We start from the raw sequence: 24,266 nt of genomic DNA, 5'->3' as shown, positions 1-24,266 counted from the left end.
CCAAGCCTGATCAGTGCATATATACCTTGATGGTTAAAAAAAAAAAAAAAAAAATTCTTCCATGAATCCTTCATCAAAGTACCGTCCTCCTGGGAGCCCTTCACATCACATACCTTATCATCAGCTAATGTGCCTTCAAGGTTATGGTGACTTCCTTCATGTAAAGGCTAAAATAAAGATGTAGAAAAGCCATAAGACTGCACAGATATTATTGCTAACTGAAAGCTCTAGAAGGATGTCCAAAAGCATCATCTTTAGAAAGGCCTTGTATGAAATATTTTCCTTCATATACACAGTCTGAGCATCATGTAGCAAGCCATGCACTCTTCAGCATTACCCAAGGGCCCTGGGGTTCTAGAATGATGTATCGCCAAAGGTTTTGGTTGACATAAGCCTCAGTTACCAACTAAAAGCAGTATTAGCTTAGCTTTAGATGCATTATGTCCTAGAACTTTTTTCTTACCTTCTGAAATAAAGGTAACAGATGGTGTGTGTGTGTGTGTGTGTGTGTGTGTGTGTGTGTGTGTGTGTGTGTGTTTGGGTTTTTTTTTAAAGCTCAGGTTCGGGGTGCCTGGGTGGCTCGGTCAGTTAAGTGGCTGCCTTTGGCTTAGGTCATGATCCCAGGGTCCTGGGATCAAGCCCCGTGTTGGGCTTCCTGCTCAGCAGGAATCTGCTGCTTCTCCCTCTGTGTGCTTGCTTGCTCTATTTCTCTTTCTCTCTCAAATAAATATAAATCTTAAAAAAAAAAAAATGCTCAGGTTCAGCAAGACTAGAAGTTTGGTCTGTGATAAAACCACCTCAGGCTGTGGTTCAATGGGGAAGCTGCTGCCACTTCAGTGAGAACAGAAGTTGTTTCACTCTTTCTTCAAAGTGTTTTACATGGGTCTTAAATCCTGAACCTTCCAAGCTTACTTTAAAACTGGAATTCTTCACCACATCCTCCTCCTCCTCCATCATTTTCCAGCTTTCCAAAGGCATCTAAGCTGCACACTATACCATCCTGTGCTTAGTGGCATCACGTGGACTGGCTATGCACCCATCATACAAGAATTTCACTGGCTTTAAAAAGTAGCATGCCACACTCAAGAATACCATGAAATTGTGGAACCAACACTTTTTTGCAGGTTATATTTTGTCACCAGTGCAAAAAACCATACACACAAAAAGGGAACATATGCTTAGCCAAGATTGTATCTTTTATATGATCACCTTTCTCAATACATTATCACTTTTTTTTTTTTTTAAGGAATTTCCTAGAACTTTAAAACTCCCCTACTTTCTTCATGGGCTTTTCCACTCCTATGGGAGACACTTTTACATAATAAAGTGGGGGAAATGTCGTGACAGTATGCAACACATCTAGCACAAGCATTAGGCAGTCAGCTTAGACCATGGCATGTTGTGTGGTCCAGACATAACTTAGGTGATTTTGCTGCAGACTTCACAGACTCCTTATTTTTTATTTTAGATAGCCAATACGGAGTACCACTTTTTTTGCAAATTCTTAGAGTATATATTCAGATAGTGGGGGTTAAGATGGGGCAGACACCTGTGTTCTTACTTATCCTACAATAGACTTTTGACTTCAAATAATGGGACCCCTCCACAGGACAAAGGTTTGAGTCTCAGACGTGGCCAACACAGCACCACCACAAAGTGCAAGTGGAAGACTTGACTCGAGAGCTCTTGATCCTGTGTTCAGCCTTTACATGATCTCCACAGCTAAAGTGACACCAGCCTAGAAAAGCATGTGAAATCAGAAATACAGCCCTGTTAGGGCCTGTCTGAGTAAAGGTTAGGAAGGCTGGGAGCACCATGGTGGCACAGTCCATTAAGCATCAGACTCTTGGTTTTGGCTCAGGCCATGATCTCAGGGTCATGGGATCAAGCCCCGCACTCAGTGTGGAGTCTGCTTAAGGATCCCTCTCCCTCTGCCCACCCCTCACCCTACCTCCCATCCCCCTACCCCATGCCATTCACTCTATAAAAGTAAACTTTAAAAAAAAGACCAGGACACCAGGCAGGGCCAGGTATTTGCTGGTACACCTGGGTGGTGCTCCCCCCGCCTCAGGTTTGGGGTGCAACCTGAGGTCCCCACCAGGAACATGTTCATGTATATGATTCTTACATAGGTCTTCAGTAGGTTCACAGATTCTGTGAGGACCATCTGTGGATCCCACTTGCAAACCTGGGAGCATTGTGTGGTTCTTAACTTTTAATTGGTCTCCCCAGAGATAATTTTATTAAAGTCTAGGTAATGGAATGAGCCTTCTAGAAAGGAACCAGTCAAATCTCAGCTCTGCCTTTCAGTGGTTACGTGACCTTGGGCAATTGTCCTTTTAAGCTTCAATTTTCCTATCTCTAAAATTGGGTTGCTGATAATAATTACATCATTGTGTGGATAAAGGAGTAGAACTCAAAAAGCACTTGACATGTGACGGAGTTTCCCCTCTCTTCCCAGGAGTGACTCAAACCCACCAGACTGGCAAAAGACCAAGAAGACACAGTGTCAATTTATTTATACTCAGAGCTAAGTCTGGGCTGAGAATGAAATGCGTTTGTGGAAGTTAGGCCCATCCAATAACATGCAGGCATTGTTTGTGCACAGAAAGTGGGAGAGCTGAGAGGACCTTCACCAAGGGTCTTCTGTGTGCCGGAGGGGCTTTTCTGTCATCACAGAGCTGCATTACCTTCATCCTACCTTCTGAAGAACCGAGGCTAGAACTGGACAGTCACCCTTGGGAGGTGTGGGCCCAGCTCTGGCCGCAGTGGGGCACCGATAGATGGTTCTGCATTGCACACGTGCGCAGCCTTTAAGGCACCACCTCCTCAGGTGGCTTATAGTTTTCAGGATTTTTAAACTGTCAGACTCTGGTTTTGGAATCAAGTTTCAGCAATTGCTTGGTCTCTTTCATTGGCCTTGGCTGGAGGACAGGATGGCTAAGGTCTCCTTGGTTTAGAGTCAGACACAGGTTTGCATCCCAACTCCCACTTACTAGCTGTGGTATCTTAACCTGTTTCCTCATCTAGAAAATGGAATTAATGTTATCAGCATTCATATACAATGGAATACCATTCAGCTACAAAAAGGAAGGAAGTGCTGGCACATGCAGCATGGATGAATCCCGGCTACATGCCAAGCAAAAGAAGCCAGACATAAAATGCCACATATTGTTTGATTCCAGGCATATATCCAGAATAGGTAAATCCATAGAGAACACAGATTGGTGGGTACCAGGAGCAGGGGGAAGGAAGACTCGGAAGCAACTGCTGAGTGGGTACAGAGTCTCCTTTAGGGGTAATGTTTCAGAGCGGTGGTGGTTGCACAATTCTGAATATACTAAATGCCCCTGAATATTTTGCTTTAAGATGGGTTTATGTAGTAAGAATCTCACCTCGATGGAAACAAAAGTAAAAAATAATATGGTGCCCAGAGGTTTGCTGGAGGATTAAGTGGTTTGGCCCTTACAGGATGCTTATTAGCACAGTGCCTGGCTTGTGATGGACTTTTCAGTCCTTTCCAGCTATTCTGATTCATCTCAGGGGGCAAGAGGAAGCATTCATGTCATAAAAACCACCATACCGGGCAGCCCAGGTGGCTCAGCAGTTTAGTGCCGCCTTCAGCCCAGGGTGTGATCCTGGAGACCCAGGATCGAGTTCCGCATCAGGCTCCCTGCGTGGAGCCTGCTTCTCCCTCTGCCTGTCTCTCTGCTTCTCTCTCCTGTGTTTCTCATGAATAAATAAAGTCTTTAAAAAAAAATCACCATACCTACTCTCATCTGTTTAAATAGTTATTTGTACAATTGATTATTTTATGTTGATTCTCTGAGCTTCATAGAGGCTGATGTTTTCTCTCGTTCCCAAACAGGAGAAATAGTGACATCTGTGCCTCTACTATACTAAATTCTCCTATAAGGAGATTCAGTTCTAGAAAGTAATCAATTAATAATGTTACATCTGACAGGGATTAAACCAACAAGAATGGGAAATGGTTTTAAGCAGGTTTACCAGGGTGGGACTGGTTAGGCTTTGCTTCATTTTTGAGCATAGTCTACAAGTCTGAAAAATCATTGTTATTTGTGGAATAAAATTTTTATTTTGGTTGGGGTTTTTTTTGCCCTTATTATTAAAGTATTTTCACTTTAAGTTACTATTTACTTGAATGTGATTTTTAACTTAGTTTTCTCCTTCTCATAGAGTACTTGGGTTAAAAAGAAATGAGGTATCTTTTCCCTACTACCCCCCTCCCATTTATGATTTTACCAACTGAATTCAGAATTTTAAAAAATATGATTACATGAATGTTAGCTTCTATAGTCCATTTCTAAAATGGAGAGATATTTAAACCCCTCAATTTGGGGCACCTGGGTAGCTCAGTCTGTTAGGCGTCCAACTCTTGATTTTGGCTCAGGTTGTGATCTCATGGGTTGTGGGATCTAGCCCCTTATGGGGCTCTGCACTCAGCAGGGAGTCTGCTTGAGTTTCTCTCCCTATGCCCATCCCCCACTTGTGCTATCACTGTGTGTCTCTCTAAAATAAATCTTTAAAAATAAAAAATAAACCCCTCAGTTTATTTTACATCTTTGCTTTCTTATATATGAGCTGAAAAAAACTTAGTCTTTCTGCTATTTTATGAGATACAGAGATGCCTTAGGAATACATATGAAAAAGCACACTTGTAAAACTGTTAAACTAATATATATATATATATATTATATATATATACTTAAAACTAAGTATATTTTATTTCAAAGTAATTCATTAAAAAAATAATTCACTATTTTTTTAGGTGAAAGGTTGCAAGGATTTAAGATTTTATTTTTTATTTTATTTTTTTACAGATTTTATTTATTCATGAGACACACATACACACACACAGGTAGAGACACAGGCAGAGGGAGAAGCAGGCTCCATGCAGCGGGGCCAGATCCCGGGTCTCCAGAATCATGTCCTGGATTGAAGGTGCCACTAAACAGCTGAGCCACCCGGGCTGCCCAGATTTAAGATTTTAGAATCTTTACATTTTCAGAAAGAATATTACACAGGTAGATATTCTTATTCCTAACATTTATTTTTTTAAGATTTATTTATTGAGCACCTGGGTGGCTCAGCTGGTTGAGTGTCTGCCTTGGGCTCAGGTCATGATCCCAGGATCCTGGGATGGAGTCCTGTGTTGGGCTCCCTGCTTAGCAGAGAGCCTGCTTCTCCCTCTCCCTCTGCTGCTCCCCCTACTTGTGCTCTCTCTCTCTCTCTCACTGTCAAATAAATAAAATCCTTCTTAAAAAATTTATTTTAGAAGTGGGTGGTGGTGGTGAGAGAGAAGCAAACCCCCTGCTGAGCACAGAGCTCAACATGGGGCTCAATCCCACAACCCTGAGATGATGACCTGAACCACAATCAAGAGTCGGATGCTTAACTGACAGCAACCCCATTGCCCCTCTTCTAACTTTAAAGTGGCAAAAGTAGAATCTGATAAAGTAGAAAAAGTAGAATCAGAAAAACCTGAGTCCAAATTTCAAGTCCTCACTAGGGAAACAGTGGTGACCTGGGGAGCCCTGCCTCTGAATCTTAGTTTGCTCACCTGTGGAATGGGGATAAATACTACCTGCTGAGTGTGTTTTGCAAACGAAATGACCCATGAAAGTCTGGCACACAGCAGGTATACTTTTTTTCTTTCAGAGAAACCAAAAGTGTAAGCACTGCCATAATTGTTTTCTCTAGGAAACGCAAAGCCAACGTTTATGCCCTGGTTGGTGACACAGTGGAGGAAAGGGAGGTGACAGAAAAATAGTTTGAGGTGAAGTAGTGAAGACCGCCCTAGAGATGGGGAGAGTTGAGGTAGTAAAATACCTCCTGTGCAAAGGGAGCCAGATAGGCCATTGTGTGTGTGTGTGTGTGTGTGTGTGTGTGTGTGTATAAGTAATGTTTACTGGTTTTTCCTGGTGGTAAGAGTATTTCATGCATGCTCTAAAGGCTTTGGGAAGATGCTTTGGGTGGATCATTATAGACTTTCAAAGTGGTAACATTGAGGCAAACTTTGTGACCTTGCAGTGCAAAGGAGCCCAGCAGGCTGTCATTGCGTGAGTGTTGGTAAGGACTAGACGGTGCCCAGGGCTACACCAGAAGATGAGCTGAAGAGGCGCGTTCTGGGGGTTGCAGGGAGAACCCTTCTACCTCACAAGCTGGTGCCAATGCTGAATCTCCTCATCCTTCAGTTAGCATTTAGCTGGTATGATGAAAGAAACTTAATGGGAGGCTGCTAGGGTCATAATTCTGCAAAACTGAGCAACATTGCCATCTATTGGTGTTATTTCAGTGTGGGTTAGAGTTTGTAGGGTGGTACTGTGAATTTTAGGAGAGGGAAATCTGTAGCCTCCTGATGTGAAAGAAGAAATAGCCTGAATACTGCTGTTGTCACCCCCAGCCTTAGGGGCTGGGGACCATCAAAGGTTTGTTTGAAAATCAAGGGGTATAACCCCGAGAAAGCATGAAATTGACGTTTCTGATATTAACCAGTTTTATTTTATCTGAGTTTTATGACATTATTTCCTTTCCATATTTGAATGGCAATGCAAGCAAAATCTTTATTTTCTCCTTTATCTTCTCTGATGATGGCAAATCAGTGACCCACTTGCAGCACATCCCAGGTACCATTGGTTGCTTTCAGGTTGCCAGGTGGCCCAGGGGTTAAGGGCAGGGCCCCTGCTGTCAAACCTAGGTCTGATCTCTGATGTTCCCACTGTGTGACTTTGGGCAAGTCATTTCCTCAGTTTCCCTTTTCTTCTGTAAAATGGGCACATTGCTAGTACCTACCTCACAAGGTGGTCTTAAGGATTAAAAGGGAAGAAAGATTAAGAAGTTTATTCAAGTGTGGAATCCTTGATGATACTCATTAAATGCAGCTGCTCTGATTATCAATAATGGGGTAAACAATTAGGTTGAGATGAGCACTGAATGTTGTATATATATGTTGGCAAATTGAATTTAAATAATTTTTTTAAACTAGACAGGAAAAGTAGAGTCCTAAAATAGTGTGTTAAGAGAATAGGGACAAATTGGAATATTCCCCAAACTCAGCATTTTTTCATCTTTACCCTGTGATATCTTTATGATTTCTTGAACACCACAGAATAGTGGTCATGATTCTGTTTAGAGTGGTATCATAGTCTGGGTGGGAAGTTTCCTTTTTCTTTAAAGTACCTGAATTTATAGATGCAAACAGATTAGATGCCATGTATCTTTTTTTCCACTGAAGTTACCAAGTGCTGAAATGTTACCCAAATGTTTCTTTGGAAACAGGCTTTAAGAGTCTGTAGCAAGTCTTCTAAGTGTCTTTTATGAATAAATTAATGAATTATTGGTTCCTTCAAGATGGATTCGGTTTTTGAAATTAGACCTCATTTATGTGGTGCCATAGCTGGGGAGTAAGATTAGGTATGCTAGTATATCACATTTGGGCAAAAACAAAGTGAATTCTGGAGGCAGTTTCCAGAGAGGAATGATGAAATGTTTTGCTCTTTGGCTATTTAAAGCTCAGTGATCATTTGGATATACAAATTCTGATGTGGTTGTTAAAAGCCACCTCATTTCTTTATAATTACTCATCCCAGTTGTCCCCTTCCTCCCCCTGAAGATATTAAAGAAAGAAGTCGACCTTTCATTGTGTTCTTACTGAATTCTGCATTTAAAGTAGCCACGGGGGCAAGATGGCAGGAGAGTAGGGTCCCCAAATCACCTGTCCCCACCAAATTACCTAGATAACCTTCACATCATCCTGAAAATCTACGAATTCGGCCTGAGATTTAAAGAGAGAACAGCTGGAATTATACAGTGAGAAGAGTTCGCGCTTCTATCAAGGTAGGAAGACGGGGAAAAAGAAATAAAGAAACGAAAGGCCTCCAAGGGGGAGGGGCCCCGTGAGGAGCCGGGCTGAGGCCGGGGCGAGTGTCCCCAGGACAGGAGAGCCCCGTCCCGGAGACGCAGGAGCTGCACCGACCTTCCCGGGGGAAAGGGGCTCGCGGGGAGGTGGAGCAGGACCCAGGGGACGGGGATGCCCTCGGGCTCCCGGGGACACTAACAGACACCTGCGCCCCGGGAGAGTGCGCCGAGCTCCCTAAGGGCTGCAGCGCGGGCGGGGGACCCGGAGCAGCTCGGGGGGGCTCGGGGGCGGCTCCGCGGAGGGGGCTGCGGGGCGGGAGCGGGAATCCAACAGCGCAGGCTCCGGAGCACAGGGCGCCGGGACACAGCCCAGGATCCGGCCTCCCCCGGGACAGGCAGAGGCCGGGAGGGCCCAGGACAGCGAGGACGCTCCTGCCCCAGCTGAGCAGATCAGCGGCCCCGCCCCGGAGCCTCCAGGCCCTGCAGACGGAGAGCTCTGGAGCTACTGCGGGGGCTGACTCCAGGGCTCCAGAGCTGGCCCCGCCACTGCGGTTGTTCCTCCTGCGGCCTCACGGGGTAAACAACCCCCACTGAGCCCTGCACCAGGCAGGGGCACAGCAGCTCCCCCAAGTGCTCACACCTGAAAATCAGCACAACCGGCCCCTCCCCCAGAAGACCAGCTAGACTGACTGACAACTTCCAGGGGAAGCCAAGGGACTTAAAGTATACAGAATCAGAAGATACCCCCCCCCCGTGGTTTTTTTTGTTTGTTTGTTTGTTTGTTTTTGTTTATTTGTTTTTGCTTTTTGATTTGTTTGCTTCCCCCACCCCTTTTTTTCCTTTGTTTCTTTTTCTTTTTTTCTTCTCTTTTTTCCTTTTTTCTTCCTTTTTTCTTTTTTCTCTTTTCTTTCCTTTTTTCTCTCTCTCTTTTTCTCCTTTTCCCAATACAACTTGTTTTTGGCCACTCTGCACTGAGCAAAATGACTAGAAGGAAAACCTCACCTCAAAAGAAAGAATCAGAAACAGTCCTCTCTCCCACACAGTTACAAAATCTGGATTACAATTCAATGTCAGAAAGCCAATTCAGAAGCACTATTATACAGCTACTGATGGCTCTAGAAAAAAGCATAAAGGACTCAAGAGACTTCATGACTGCAGAATTTAGATCCAATCAGGCAGAAATAAAAAATCAATTGAATGAGATGCAATCCAAACTAGAAGTCCTAACGACGAGGGTTAACGAGGTGGAAGAACGAGTGAGTGACATAGAAGACAAGTTGATGGCAAAGAGGGAAACTGAGGAAAAAAGAGACAAACAAAAGACCATGAAGATAGATTAAGGGAAATAAACGACAGCCTGAGGAAGAAAAACCTACATTTAATTGGGGTTCCTGAGGGCACTGAAAGGGACAGAGGGCCAGAATATGTATTTGAACAAATCATAGCTGAAAACTTTCCTAACCTGGGAAGGGAAACAGGCATTCAGATCCAGGAAATAGAGAGATCCCCCCCTAAAATCAATAAAAACCGTTCAACACCTCGACATTTAATAGTTAAGCTTGCAAATTCCAAAGATAAAGAGAAGATCCTTAAAGCAGCAAGAGACAAGAAATCCCTGACTTTTATGGGGAGGAATATTAGGGTAACAGCAGACCTCTCCACAGAGACCTGGCAGGCCAGAAAGGGCTGGCAGGATATATTCAGGGTCCTAAATGAGAAGAACATGCAACCAAGAATACTTTATCCAGCAAGGCTCTCATTCAAAATGGAAGGAGAGATAAAGAGCTTCCAAGACAGGCAGCAACTAAAAGAATAGGTGACCTCCAAACCAGCTCTGCAAGAAATTTTAAGGGGGACTCTTAAAATTCCCCTTTAAGAAGAAGTTCAGTGGAACAATCCACAAAAACAAGTACTGAATAGATATGATGACACTAAACTCAGATCTTTCTAGTAACTCTGAACGTGAACGGGCTTAGTGACCCCATCAAAAGGCGCAGGGTTTCAGACTGGATAAAAAAGCAGGACCCATCTATTTGCTGTCTACAAGAGACTCATTTTAGACAGAAGGACACCTACAGCCTGAAAATAAAAGGTTGGAGAACCATTTATCATTCTAATGGTCCTCAAAAGAAAGCAGGGGTAGCCATCCTTATATCAGATAAACTAAAATTTACCCCGAAGACTGTAGTGAGAGATGAAGAGGGACACTATATCATACTTAAAGGATCTATCCAACAAGAGGACTTAACAATCCTCAATATATATGCCCCGAATGTGGGAGCTGCCAAATATATCAATTAATAACCAAAGTGAAGAAATACTTAGATATTAATACACTTATACTTGGTGACTTCAATCTAGCTCTTTCTATACTCGGTAGGTCTTCTAAGCACAACATCTCCAAAGAAACGAGAGCTTTAAATGATACACTGGACCAGATGGATTTCACAGATATCTACAGAACTTTACATCCAAACTCAACTGAATACACATTCTTCTCAAGTGCACATGGAACTTTCTCCAGAATAGACCACATACTGGGTCACAAATCGGGTCTGAACCGATACCAAAAGATTGGGATCATCCCCTGCATATTCTCAGACCATAATGCCTTGAAATTAGAACTAAATCACAACAAGAAGTTTGGAAGGACCTCAAACATGTGGAGGTTAAGGACCATCCTGCTAAAAGATGAAAGGGTCAACCAGGAAATTAAGGAAGAATTAAAAAGATTCATGGAAACTAATGAGAATGAAGATACAACCATTCAAAATCTTTGGGATGCAGCAAAAGCAGTCCTGAGGGGGAAATACAATACAAGCATCCATTCAAAAACTGGAAAGAACTCAAATACAAAAGCTAACCTTACACATAAAGGAGCTAGAGAAAAAACAGCAAATAGATCCTATACCCAGCAGAAGAAGAGAGTTAATAAAGATTCGAGCAGAACTCAACGAAATCGAGACCAGAAGAACTGTGGAACAGATCAACAGAACCAGGAGTTGGTTCTTTGAAAGAATTAATAAGTCAGCCATTAGCCAGCCTTATTAAAAAGAAGAGAGAGAAGACTCACATTAATAAAATCATGAATGAGAAAGGAGAGATCACTACCAACACCAAGGAAATACAAACGATTTTAAAAACATATTATGAACAGCTATACGCCAATAAATTAGGCAATCTAGAAGAAATGGACGCATTCCTGGAAAGCCACAAACTACCAAAACTGGAACAGGAAGAAACAGAAAACCTGAACAGGCCAATAACCAGGGAGGAAATTGAAGCAGTCATCAAAAACCTCCCAAGACACAAGAGTCCAGGGCCAGATGGCTTCCCAGGGGAATTCTATCAAACATTTAAAGAAGAAACCATACCTATTCTACTAAAGCTGTTTGGAAAGATAGAAAGAGATGGAGTACTTTCAAATTCGTTCTATGAGGCCAGCATCACCTTAATTCCAAAACCAGACAAAGACCCCACCAAAAAGGAGAATTACAGACCAATATCCCTGATGAACATGGATGCAAAAATTCTCAACAAGATACTAGCCAATAGGATCCAACAGCACTTTAAGAAAATTATTCACCATAACCAAGTAGGATTTATCCCCGGGACACAAGGCTGGTTCAACACTCGTAAAACAATCAGTGTGATTCATCATATCAGAAAGAGAAAAACCAAGAACCATATGATCCTCTCATTAGATGCAGAGAAAGCATTTGACAAAATACAGCATCCATTCCTGATCAAAACTCTTCAGAGTGTAGGGATAGAGGGAACATTCCTCGACATCTTAAAAGCCATCTACGAAAAGCCCACAGCAAATATCATTCTCAATGGGGAAGCACTGGGAGCCTTTCCCCTAAGATCAGGAACAAGACAGGGATGTCCACTCTCACCACTGCTATTCAACATAGTACTGGAAGTCCTAGCCTCAGCAATCAGACAACAAAAAGACATTAAAGTTATTCAAATTGGCAAAGGAGAAGTCAAACTCTCCCTCTTTGCCGATGACATGATACTCTACATAGAAAACCCAAAAGCCTCCACCCCAAGATTGCTAGAACTCATACAGCAATTTGGTAGCGTGGCAGGATACAAAATCAATGCCCAGAAATCAGTGGCATTTCTATACACTAACAATGAGACTGAAGAAAGAGAAATTAAGGAGTCAATCCCATTTACAATCGCACCCAAAAGCATAAGATACCTAGGAATAAACCTAACCAAAGAGGTAAAGGATCTATACCCTAAAAACTATATAACACTTCTAAAAGAAACTGAGGATGACACAAAGAGATGGAAAAATATTCCATGCTCATGGATTGGCAGAATTAATATTGTGAAAATGTCAATGTTACCCAGGGCAATGTACACGTTTAATGCAATCCCTATCAAAATACCATGGACTTTCTTCAGAGAGTTAGAACAAATTATTTTAAGATTTCTGTGGAATCAGAAAAGACCCCGAATAGCCAGGGGAATTTTAAAAAAGAAAACCATATCTGGGGGCATCACAATGCCAGATTTCAGGTTGTACTACAAAGCTGTGGTCATCAAGACAGTGTGGTACTGGCACAAAAACAGACACATAGATCAATGGAACAGAATAGAGAGCCCAGAGCACTCTGTGCTCAGAAGTGGACCCTGAACTTTATGGCCAACTAATATTCGATAAAGGAGGAAAGACTATCCACTGGAAGAAAGACAGTCTCTTCAATAGATGGTGCTGGGAAAATTGGACATCCACATGCAGAAGAATGAAACTAGACCGCTCTCTTTCACCATACACAAAGATAAACTCAAAATGGATGAAAGATCTAAATGTGAGACAAGAGTCCATCAAAATCCTAGAGGAGAACACAGGCAACACCCTTTGTGAACTCAGCCACAGTAACTTCTTGCAAGATACATCCACGAAGGCAAAAGAAACAAAAGCAAAAATGAACTATTGGGACTTCATCAGGATAAGAAGCTTTTGCACAGCAAAGGATACAGTCAACAAAACTAAAAGACAACCTACAGAATGGGAGAAGATATTTGCAAATGACATATCAGATAAAGGGCTAGTTTCCAAGATCTATAAAGAACTTATTAAACTCAACAGCAAAGAAACAAACAATCCAATCATGAAATGGGCAAAAGACATGAAGAGAAATCTCACAGAGGAAGACATAGACATGGCCAACATGCACATAAGAAAATGCTCTGCATCACTTGCCATCAGGGAAATACAAATCAAAACCACAATGAGATACCACCTCACACCAGTGAGAATGGGGAAAATGATGCGGAGAAAAGGGAACCCTCTTACACTGTTGGTGGGGATGTGAACTGGTGCAGCCACTCTGGAAAACTGTGGAGGTTCCTCAAAGAGTTAAAAATAGACCTGCCCTACAACCCAGCAGTTGCACTGTTGGGGATTTACCCCAAAGATACAGATGCAATGAAACGCCGGGACACCTGCACCCCGATGTTTCTAGCAGCAATGTCCACAATAGCCAAATTGTGGAAGGAGCCTCGGTGTCCATCGAAAGATGAATGGAGGGATCCCTGGGTGGCGCAGCGGTTTGGCGCCTGCCTTTGGCCCAGGGCGCGATCCTGGAGACCCGGGATCGAATCCCACATCAGGCTCCCGGTGCATGGAGCCTGCTTCTCCCTCTGCCTATGTCTCTGCCTCTCTCTCTCTCTGTGACTATCATAAAATAAATAAAAATTAAAAAAAAAAAAATAAAAAAAATAAAAATAAAAAAAAAAAAAAAGAAAGATGAATGGATAAAGAAGATGTGGTTTATGTATACAATGGAATATTACTCAGCCATTAGAAATAACAAATACCCACCATTTGCTTCAACATAGATGGAACTGGAGGGTATTATGCTGAGTGAAGTCAATCGGAGGACAAACATATGTTCTTATTCATTTGGGGAATATAAATAATAGTGAAAGGGAATATAAGGGAAGGGAGAAGAAATGTGTGGGAAATATCAGAAAGGGAGACAGAACGTAAAGACTCCTAACTGGGAAACGAACTAGGGGTGGTGGAAGGGGAGGAGGGAGGGGGGTGGCGGTGAATGGGTGATGGGCACTGAGGGGGGCACTTGACGGGATGAGCACTGGGTGTTATTCTGTATGTTGATAAATTGAACACCAATAAGAATACTTTGTTTCATAAAAATAAATAAATAAATAAAATAAAGTAGCCAGGGCAGGGGTGCAGGCTGGCTCAGTCAGAAGAGCATGCAGCTCTTGATCTCAGAGTTATGAGTTTGAGCCCCGTGCTGGCTGTAGAAATTAAATAACTAGTTTAAAAAATAAACAAATACAGTAGGCAGGGGATGTACTTAGCCTTGGTCAACTCAACACCCCAGGCTCCTCAAGTCAGGTCAGGTAAAATGAGATGGAAGCAGATTAACTTAAGGAATTGCCATCCACTTTGCATATAGTCTCAGAAAGGAAGTGGAGCCCATTTCCTAACTTAGATTCTGAAACTTACTGACTTTCTTTCTTTCTTTCTTTTTCTTTTTCTTTCCCTTCCTCCCTCCCTCACATCTTTTCTTTTTTCCTTCTTTCACTATTACTGTCAAAAGGTTACAATGTGCCTTTTATTTTTTAGATTTTTTTTAGATATTTATTTGAGAGAGAGCATACAAGATGGGGGCAGGGGCAGGGGCAGAGGCAGAGGCAGTGGGAGAAGCCAGCTCCTCACTGACCAGGGAGCCTGATGTAGGGCTAGAGCCCAGGACCCTGAGAGCATGACCCGAGCCCAAGGCAGACACTTAACCGAATGAGCCACTCAGGCACCCTTGAGACACAATTTATGAATTCCCCTGATTGTTTTTATTTAAAAAGCACATGGTGGGGCGCCTAGGTGGCTCAGTAGGTTGAATGTCTGCCTTGGGCTCAGGTCCTGATCTCAGGGTCCTGGGCTCCAGCCCCACATCTGGTCTGTGCTCAGCAGGGAGTCAGCTTCTCCCTCTCCCTCCCTGTCTCTCTCCTTTCTCTCTCAAATAAATAAATAAAATCTAAATAAATAGTGTTTCTCTCACCTTTCTACAAATCCCCACTTTCTGGGTTCACATGGAAAGGTGAATTTGTTCGACTTTAATTATAGGAATAATTTTCATTGTTCTGTGAATAAAAGATGCTGCCACTTTATGCTGTAACAAGGAACCTCAGTTTTTAAAAACTAAACCATTATGAGGATAATTTAGTTGTAATGCATATAAGTTTTAAAACCCAGGGCAATTTTTATTAATTCCATAAATACTTATGCTGCAGTAAGTAGAAATATGCTTAAAAGAAAGCTGTTAACACTGTGTTTAACCACAACTGAACACACGTAGAAATCCCTTGTAGCCACTAAAGATGCTGTCCTTCACTCAACACAAACCACTCCCCTCAGGAGAGTTGGTCTCTTCATCAGGGTGGTCGGTCACGTAGAAGCCACGCTCCTCTATCGCCCGGTAGAGTGTGATGTACTTGGAGGCCTTCCTGGTCCTTGGAACTACATACTTCTCCGTGAACTCACCTTTGTCCAGTTGCTGCTTGCCTTCTGTGGTCAGAATGCAGTTAATGAATGTGAGGGTGTAACTGTAGCAGTTGTGATGGTCTTCTTGATACCTTACAAAACAAGGATGTTGAGAAGGGAAGGCTTATGCTTAAAACTGCTCGAGCACAGGCCATCAAGCTGCCAAGGGACTTGCAGAGTTGAAATCGGGCTCTTAGCACATTGGCTATGCCGGCCCCCTTGACGACGGAGCTCCCAGGGGTGCGGTTCTAAGGGATACTTGGCAGCTTGGGCTATTTCTATCTGCGACTTAAGTAGGATAGGAGTGGACTCGCCTAGACATTCAGAGCCGTGACAAGTTGTACAGAAACTGCCAACAGGGGAACTGACATTCTAGAAATGGAATTCCATTTCTAAGTTTTAGGGTATCCCAGTGTCTAAACCTATTGTAAGGAAGCCTCAAAATGATTAGGTCCACAAGTATACTATATTATCAAAAGTGTTGAGGAAGCAAGAAATTGAGAAATTTCAAAATTGCTAAATCAAAAAAAAATGTTAGGTATTTTTACATTTTAAACATCTTTTAAAAATTTTAAGGGAATATAATATGGCCTTTGCTGTACATATTAAATGTTAAGTATGTAAAAATATCTAATCAAATAGCTAGAGTAGTAAGCTGTCCTTTCAGTTCAGTTCTTAAAATACTGTGACTCTGTTGTGTAAATATTTTCTGGCTCACCTCTGCAGAAAACCCAAAGTAATTCAACCCCTGTTTCAACTTTGTTACAGGTACTACCATCTTGGTACAGGATCAATATGAACTAAACACGGCTTAAGAGTGCTCTGAGCTGGGGTCACACCCGTGTGGTGAACGAAGGCCAAGGAACAGGTAGTCTCTGCAGCCCCATACCTCTGGGGCAGCCAGGCCCCGGTGCTGGAGAAGTCTTCCAGGTACTTGTCCCACTGATCCATCAGTCCAAACATGCCAGGCTGCAGTAATGGGATGCTCACACTCTGCTCCCATCCTGCTTCATCTCGCTGGACACCGTACATGGTGTAATTATACACAATTCCTGCAACGAAAACTAGAGTCATGCTGAAGTTTAATGGAAAATGCACCTCTGTGATAAGAGGAGGTCAGAAAATGAGAGTAGCCACTGTAGTAACTTTACATAAAGTTCTCCAGATTGTACGTTCTGATTACTGTCAAACATTAAGAGATCACGAGAGGCCCTGGACTCCCCTCCAGGATCAAGCAGGGGAGGCAGCCACTCACCTGACAGATTTAGATGGAGTCTTGCCTAGAGTCTGGAAGGGTCAGGGGTATTGGAGCCCCTGCCTTCCCTGCCCTCAGTAAATCATTTCTTTCAGGGAAGCCCAGTTCTTGCTCCCCCTGCTCTTTAGCACCATGAAGTTGCCTCCGGGAAATGGAGACAATAATTGAGCCAAGGATCATCCTCTCCAAAAGTTTTCTGGGTACAAGTGGGTCTATCTTGTTTCCTTAAATCAGCAGTAATTTCCACTGAGATAATGGGTCATAAATTTGACAACTCATGTGGGTAAATGTGAGTCCAAAAACCTAGTCCTGGGTTTCTGTTCACTGGTCAGTTTCTCCTGCCTTGAGTGGATACAGAAAGGCCGAATTCAGACTTCACCTGGGAGGCCTGTGATCACAGCCTCCCCCTGCCCAGCCTTGCTCTAACCCCCAGGCCCACACCTCCCTGTGACTGGGGTGCCAGGCCCTCTGCCTGCAGACCAAATGTTCTGGTTTCGGGGCTTCCAGGCTGTACCCTCAGAGCTAACTGTGGCTAAAGGAACTGCTTTGTTTAAATGTACACTTTTTTTTTAAAGTGTACAACAGTGGGCCCCACCACATGCTCAGGTGCTCTATCCTCTGATATATCCCTGAGACCCCTGCGCAGTCCCTAGAGACCCCAGTGGCAGTGGGCTGGGTCCAGATTCTGGTTCCAACACAAGAAATCATGGATACTACAACCTCTCCAGACTTCTGTTTGTTCATTTCTTAAAAACCCAACAAAACAGGACGCCTGGGTAGCTCAGTAGTTGAGAGTCTACCTTTAGACTCAGGGCATGATCCCGGGGTCCTGGGATTGAGTCGCTCATCGGGCTCCCTGCAGGGAAGCCTGCTTCTCCCTCTGCCTGTGTCTCTGCCTCTCTTTCTGTATCTCTCATGAATAAATAAATAAAACCTTAAAAAAAAAAAAAAGAAAAGAAATCAGACTTGCGATACTCTTGGCTGAGAAAACATTAAAGAGCTTTGAAATACTTATCAGTGCTAAGTTGCTGTCAAGTATTTCTCTTTTGCAGAGTAGCATTGCCCACCATTTAGTGTGGTAGGAGAACCCAGGGAAAAGAGGAATTCCCTAAATAAATGTTGTCATCATCACTTTTTCTCTGGAAACACCACTCTCCCCTAACTAGGTATTGTGGGGACTTTTTCACTTAAAAAAAAAAAAAAAAAAAAAAAAAAAAGAGAGAGAGAAAGGCAGTGACAGTGCACTCACCATTTGTGTTGGTTATTCCAACGTGAAGATCAGACCTTCCATCATACTCCCTGAAAGAAACGTGAAGAGTCCAAACCAAAAACTGGTTGAGCCAAGAGTACCTTTGAGGTAGAAAATACTCCCCTGATCCCCTACCTGGATTTTCTTGCCCCCCTTCTCCGTCCCCTGCCATTTCAAAAAGTCGTGTGTGCTGGGAGGCCAGCCTTGCTGGAGCATAGAGTCAGCTTAACTCTCGGCTCCCCAGCAGAGGGGCACACCTGAAGGTCAGTTGTTGAAGGAGCTCCTCATTCTTTCCTTCTTATAGGTGAGGTTACAGCCTGTTCATCAGGCTGACTGGGGAAAGGATCCTGAGTGCATCTCAGTGGACCTCTACCATCAAAACTAAAGTTGTGTCTTTTGGTCTTTGTAGCCCGCTGCCACACCCACTTTTCCTAGACAGCCCTTGTTTCCTGAAATTACTCTTTACCTGAGACCGTTCATTAAATCTGTGACTCCTTGGGCAGCCTGGGTGGCTCAGCGGTTTAGCGCCACCTTCAGCCCAGGGCGTGATCCTGGAGACCTGGGATGGAGTCCTACGTCCTAGGGTTCCCCGCATGGAGCCTGCTTCTCCCTCTGCCTGTGTCTCTGCCTCTTTTTCTGTGTCTCTCATGAATAAATAAATAAAATCTTTTAAAAATAAAAAATAAAATAAATAAATCTGTGACTCCATATGATTTAACCTTCATATACAATTCCAGGCCATCACTTCCTAGCGAGTCATTTTTTCTCTCTAATCTCAGTTTCCTCATCTGTAAAATGGGAACATCATAAACACCACCCCCACCCCCACCCCCACCAGCAAGCTGGTTGGACGAATAAAATGCCTGTTGAGTGCCTGCCACATACAGATGTCGAATAAATCAGAGGTAATCATTAAAGGATGAAGCTCCTTCATCATACTGCAGGTTCCTCATGAAAGCAAGCAGTTCCAAGCTTTAAAATGACCAAGAACACAAACAGCGGTCCCACCTTCAGTGTGATCCCCCTGGCCATCTTGTTGCAGCCACTCTGAGTGTTTTGAGACCCCATGGGTTCAGAGGCTGAGAATGAAACTGAGCAAAACTACAGGTCTGACTGTGCAACACTGCACTTACTGTGTGATCTACCCAAAGATCACTGCTGAGCACAACACTGCACTTTGTCTCCTGCCTGAATCCCAGGTGTTCCTTCCCTCCCCCTGTCCTTCATTGGTTTCCCAGTCCTGCACAGATGTTTACTGGGGTATAAACTGGGGGCCTTTGAAGTGAAGGGCTAGTGGCACAACAGGAAATAAGACTGACGAGTCTGTACCCTCTTGGAGTTTGCTCATTTCCGCAGAAGACTTAGTTTAACAAGTTTTTAATAGCTAAGTGCTCCTAGGGAGCAAAATATAGAATGTCACAGAAACATGTCATAGCATCAGGGCCATTCCTGTCCCATACAACACCTTTGTATAAGTTAAGAAAAAGTGCCCCTTCTTCCTGCAGATGCAGTTCTGCCCAGAGTGTTTGGCTTGGCAAGTGTAGTGCAGACTGAGTTTCAAGACCCAAAACCACCTTGGCCAGGCAGCTTTATGCAGTCCACAACCTACACAACCCTATGTGGCAGCCCTAAGAGATCTTAACCCAGTTTGATGAGAACCTCAGTGATTCCTTTGGGTTATTGCAGGTTCTCTCTTACAAAGTAGGTGAAACTGTCTCAAGGTGAGTTGTGGGAGTCCGTCCTGAGGTTTTGGAATTTGGATGAAAGGGAAAGGAACAGTTTGGAATTTGGCCTCAGAAGGTCTGGTGGGCAGGGGACTACTTAGGGTTCTGCAGATCCCGGCCTAAGGGGATGGGAGGATGCCAGGGCATACAACCTGTTTCAACATCACCACACAAGGCCAGGCCCATCAGTATTGCTACCACATCATAGAATAAATAAATGCTTATTAGGGGACAACCTGAAAGCCTATCATGTTCTAGAGAGCAGGGCTGTGGCTCCATCACAGTGCCATCCCTAGCATTTCTCACACAGAGCTGCTAAGTAAGGATTGTTGAATGAACCAAAGTTATGGGGAATAAATTCTGAATTTTAATCACTTCATTCAAAAGCTTTTGGGATCCAGCAGGTAATACTCCAAGTCAGTATGAATGAAGGGCTCTTACCAAACATTTTGGGCTTCATCATTCATATGAGAGAAATAAAGTTTCTGCCAGTTGCGTTCTGAACTGAGTATAAGAATAGGATGGAAAGGACAATGTTGGCTCAACATCATGACTGGTGCCTGGGCCAGGTTTTTCTCCCTTACCACTGAACCTCACCACACTGCAAGGTCAGCAGTACCCTCATTTTGCAGATGAGGAACAGAGACTCTGGGTGGGCTGGAGCTGAACTGGGAGAGGAATTGGGGGCTTTGTGGCACTGTTCTCTCTGCACCCTGCGTCATCCAGGGAGGGTCAGGCATGAGGTACCCTGCACACTTTGGTTCATTTCACCCATGTAAAGACAGGAAGAAAATCAATTAAGGAAGTTAGTAAGCAGAGAAGTGAATAGACAACTCCAATTGTCTTATTCCAAACCAGTGCTCTTGAGGGTACATGGGAATTGAGAGGGTAGATTTCAAAGAGGCCAGGAGGTCTCAGCACTAGGTCACAATGATGCTTATGACCATACTTCCTAAAGCACATGCCATCATTCCGTAGTGTCCCATGCTCTCACACCTGGCTCACACTGGGCCACTTCTAATTCCATTTGTAAACTCCACAGGAGGCACAGTCCTTTCTTTTGATTACTGAAATCTTTCTTAAAGTCAGGTGGTATCCACAACTGAGGTAGACCCCCTCTGGTCTGCAATTTAATTCATCCCCATGCAGAATAGTCTATACATAGTCTTTCTTCAGGCTTTGTACATTGTACCTCTTTGTCACAGAAGTTACAGACTAACTCGCAGTAAAGAAATTATTTTGATTAGAGTAACTACTGGGTCATTTTCCCAGTTAGCCTCTTAGCACAAAATTTATAGGTAAAAAAAATCTCCAAGCTATCAGTTTTCCTCTCTTAAGATTGTATAAGCAGGTTTGACCTTCCCTTATTCATATAGTCTTGCACTTCTCACTCTAGGAAAGTACGTACACCATCTATCTTTATGAAATAAAGAGACCTACATTTTAGGATTTAATGCCCAAACACTGGCAAGATTATCCACCAAACCTCACACTGTGTAGCACACATTAGAAAAAGTTTTCGGGGTGTCTGGGTAGCTTGATGGGCTAAGCGTCCAATTCTTGGTTTCCACTCAGAGTCATGGGATCTCATGGGGCTGTGTCTGCCGGTCTGCCCCCACAATGGGCTCTGCGGCTCGGCAGGGAGTCTGCTGGAAATTCTCTCTTTCCTTCTCCCTCTGTCCCTCCCCGCAGCCGTCCACCCCCCAACCTGCGCTCGCGCGCGCTCTCTCTCTCTCTCTCTCTCTCTAAAATAAATAAATCTTTAAAGAAAAAGTTTTAGTGGCTACAACACAGAAGGAAAAGTTTACAGAATCACTTAATATAACACTCAGAAAAACACTGTACCTAAGAAACGTCCCTTGAGTTGGTCTAAGGAGGAATGAACATTTTTCTTGATGCCCGTTGGTAAACGGATTGCAGATGCTGACAGGTGCTTCCTCCAGCTTCCTCGAGCCCATGACCTGCTGGCAAAGGGGGCAGCACTGGGGCACACTGAAGCTGTAGATGTATTTCTTACAGTGGTTGAATTTAATTAATGGCTTTCCAGCCTCTATACGCTGCATGGTTTTCCTATCCTGGGAAACCAGGAGCCGTTTCCCAAGACTTCCTTTTCCTCTTTCCCTGGCTAGCAAATGTACACCTCCTGAGTAACCTGATCAACAATGATGTCATTCTGATTGACGGCTTCAGAAGCCAAACCCAAGAGGATTAACCAGTAACCAGACCGCCCCATAAACTGGTGTTTTAAAGAGCTAGTTTTCATCTGTGCTCCCTTACAAAGTTTCTTCCCAGCCTTCCACACTTTGCAACCACCAACACACAGCTCCTACTCATCCTTTAAGCACTACTTTTCTATGAAACCTTCCTTCGCTTCCTTGAGTGTTGCCTTGTACTGGCAGGAGTGGATTCCTGCTTTTACTAGGGTTCTGATATTTGATTAGTCATTAGTCTGTGAACTTCTTGAAGTTAGGACCCACATTTATTTCTGTGTTTCTAGAATAGGTAATGTTGTTTTGTTGTTGGATAAATACATGAAATCCTTGGAGGCTATTTTCTTTTGATGTTTCATATTGCAGAAGTAATGTTGCTCATAAAAAATTAACAACACAGTTAGAAATAAGGATAGTGGTTGCTCTAGGTGAGGGTGGGAGGGAGAGCGCAGGAGGCAGTTTCTGTGGTCTGGGGCTGCTCTGATTTATTATCAAGGGGTTGAGTGTATTAGAGTATTCAGTTTGTGGAAATTCATCAAACTGGACTTTTCACTACATGCTCAATTTTAAAATAATTTTAAGAAACTGCAAAAAAGGTCAGAAAAAAAAGTAATGTCCCCAGTTCCTCCATAAAATTTTCCCACTCACCAAATCCTGTTCCCTGAGAAAACTAATGGTAAGGTAAATGAATATTTCCACATAATTTTTCAAATCCCATGTCGTGGTATCAGTAAACTGAAATCACCATTTACTGGTTTGAAATGTGTTTATTTCTCTCATCTTGGAAATTTATCTACAATATCAGGACTATAGGTCCAGCTCATCCTTTCAGATGATTGCCTAGGAATCCATAGTTTGGTTGCACCACACTTTTTTTTTTTTTTTTAAGTAATCACGACACTCAACATGGGGCTCAAACTCACAACCCTGAAATCAAGAGTTGTATGCGTTTCTTTTTAAGATTTTATTTATTTATTCATGAGAGAGACACAGAAAGAGGCAGAGACATAGGCAGAGGGAGAAGCAGATTCCCCATGGGGAGTCTGATGTGGGACTTAATCCCAGGACCCTGGGATCACGCCCTGAGCCAAAGGCAAACACTCAACCACTGAGCCACCTAGGCGTCCCTTATATGTGCTTTTGACTGAGCCAGACAGGCACCCCTGTACCATGCTTTATTTAATTAATCCCCTATTGATGCCTATAGTTCCAGAGAAAACCAAGAGTAACGGGAAGACCTGTGGGTATCATGGCAGGTATAATTACTTCAGAAAAGTGTTTCACAGCATGCATTTAAATAAATTACAGTGTGGTGAAATATAGAAAAATGTGTGTTAAGTATTAATATGAAAATGATCATCAGGGCAGCCCAGGGGGCTCAGTGGTTTAGTGCTGCCTTCAGCTTAGAGCGTCATCCTGGAGTCCCTGGATCGAGTCCCACGTCGGTCCCACTACGTGGAGCCTGCTTCTCCCTCTGCCTGTGTCTCTGCCTCTCTCTGTGTGTGTCTCTTGTGAATTGATAAATAAAATCTTTAAAAAAGAAAAGAAAAGAAAATGATCATCAGACTCATAGAACTAGAAAAAACCTTAGAAATCATTTCAACCACCTTCTTCTGTTACAGTAAAGGCAGACAGGCTATAGCTAAATGCCCAGCCTGGGTAACCAAGGTCTGAGATTGTTCATTATTAATATAAACCACGCAGCTATTGTTTGATTATTTGAGTGACCCAAGTTATTTTCAACTGAGAATATATTCATCTTCGTGACACCAATACCAAGAGGTATGGGTTTTGGTTTTTTTTTAAGATTTTATTGATCTATTCATGAGAAACACAGAGGTTGAGCATCTGCCTTTGGCTCAGGGCATGATTCCAGGGTCCTGGGATTGAGTCCCACAACAGGCTCCCTGCGGGAAGCTTGCTTCTTCCTCTGCCTATGTCTCTGCCTCTCTCTGTGTTTCCCATGAATAAATAAAATCTTAAGTAAATAAAAAAAAAATAAAACACAGGCATCTTAAATCCTTTTTTTAACCTTATTTTCTCTATTTCTAAAAATCTTCTTATGGTAAAAATAAAACATAGATACAGATGATTACATAAAACAAATGTATGGTTTAGTGAATTATTTTACTGTGAACCCCTTGTAAGTATCACTCAAGTCAAGAACGAAAATTTTCCTAGCCATCTCAGAGGCCCCTCTTATGTTCATCCCTCTTCTTCCTCCAAAAGTGACCCCTATCCCACTCGAGTAATCATTCCTTGTGCTTTATTTTGGTTTCATCATCCAAGTGTGCATCCGTAGATACTATGGTTTAATCTTGCTCATTTAAACACTTTTGTTGGGCAGCCCCAGTGGCTCAGCGGTTTAGCACCGCCTGCAGCCCAAGGCATGATCCTGGAGACCCGGGATCGAATCCCA

General features: G+C 43.2%; 2 protein-coding genes across 4 annotated transcripts in view; one reads left to right on the top strand and one right to left on the bottom strand.

The window, feature by feature from the left end:
- The window catches only part of TSEN2 (tRNA splicing endonuclease subunit 2), a 60,018-nt gene extending 42,125 nt beyond the window's left edge, over nt 1-17,893 (top strand). The window contains exons 14-15 of one of the 3 annotated variants that reach the window (XR_012011537.1): nt 6,052-6,229; nt 16,178-17,893. The gene's annotated coding sequence lies outside the window, so the exon portion shown is untranslated. Of the gene's footprint in view, nt 1-2,461; nt 3,761-6,051; nt 6,230-16,177 lie in introns of those variants that run through there. The other 2 variants (XR_012011535.1, XR_012011536.1) reach the window with 2 other exon arrangements.
- MKRN2OS (MKRN2 opposite strand) lies at nt 15,105-21,780 on the bottom strand. The gene is made up of 4 exons (XM_072785085.1): nt 21,483-21,780; nt 17,914-17,963; nt 16,299-16,461; nt 15,105-15,501 (listed from the first exon to the last, which is right to left on the bottom strand). The coding sequence occupies exons 1-4, from the start codon at nt 21,698-21,700 to the stop codon at nt 15,261-15,263; spliced, it is 672 nt and encodes a 223-aa protein (XP_072641186.1). The 5' UTR covers nt 21,701-21,780; the 3' UTR covers nt 15,105-15,260.
- Nucleotides 21,781-24,266: the final 2,486 nt, after the last annotated feature.

This window comes from Canis lupus, chromosome 19 (genome assembly GCF_048164855.1).
Source record: "Canis lupus baileyi chromosome 19, mCanLup2.hap1, whole genome shotgun sequence".
Classification (NCBI taxonomy): domain Eukaryota; kingdom Metazoa; phylum Chordata; class Mammalia; order Carnivora; family Canidae; genus Canis; species Canis lupus.
The sequence above is the reverse complement of the archived record's forward strand: the minus strand, read 5'-3'. Positions and strand labels throughout refer to the sequence as shown.

What these genes read in the sequence shown, in the direction of transcription:
- MKRN2OS (XM_072785085.1), bottom strand. Translation starts at nt 21,700, where the DNA reads ATGCAGCGTATAGAGGCTGGAAAGCCATTAATTAAATTCAACCACTGT. An exon ending in ACTCAAGGGACGTTTCTTAG is followed by an intron (nt 17,964 to 21,482) that starts GTACAGTGTTTT and finishes CGTTTCTTTCAG; the next exon opens with GGAGTATGATGGAAGGTCTG. An exon ending in TGGAATAACCAACACAAATG is followed by an intron (nt 16,462 to 17,913) that starts GTGAGTGCACTG and finishes TTTTCGTTGCAG; the next exon opens with GAATTGTGTATAATTACACC.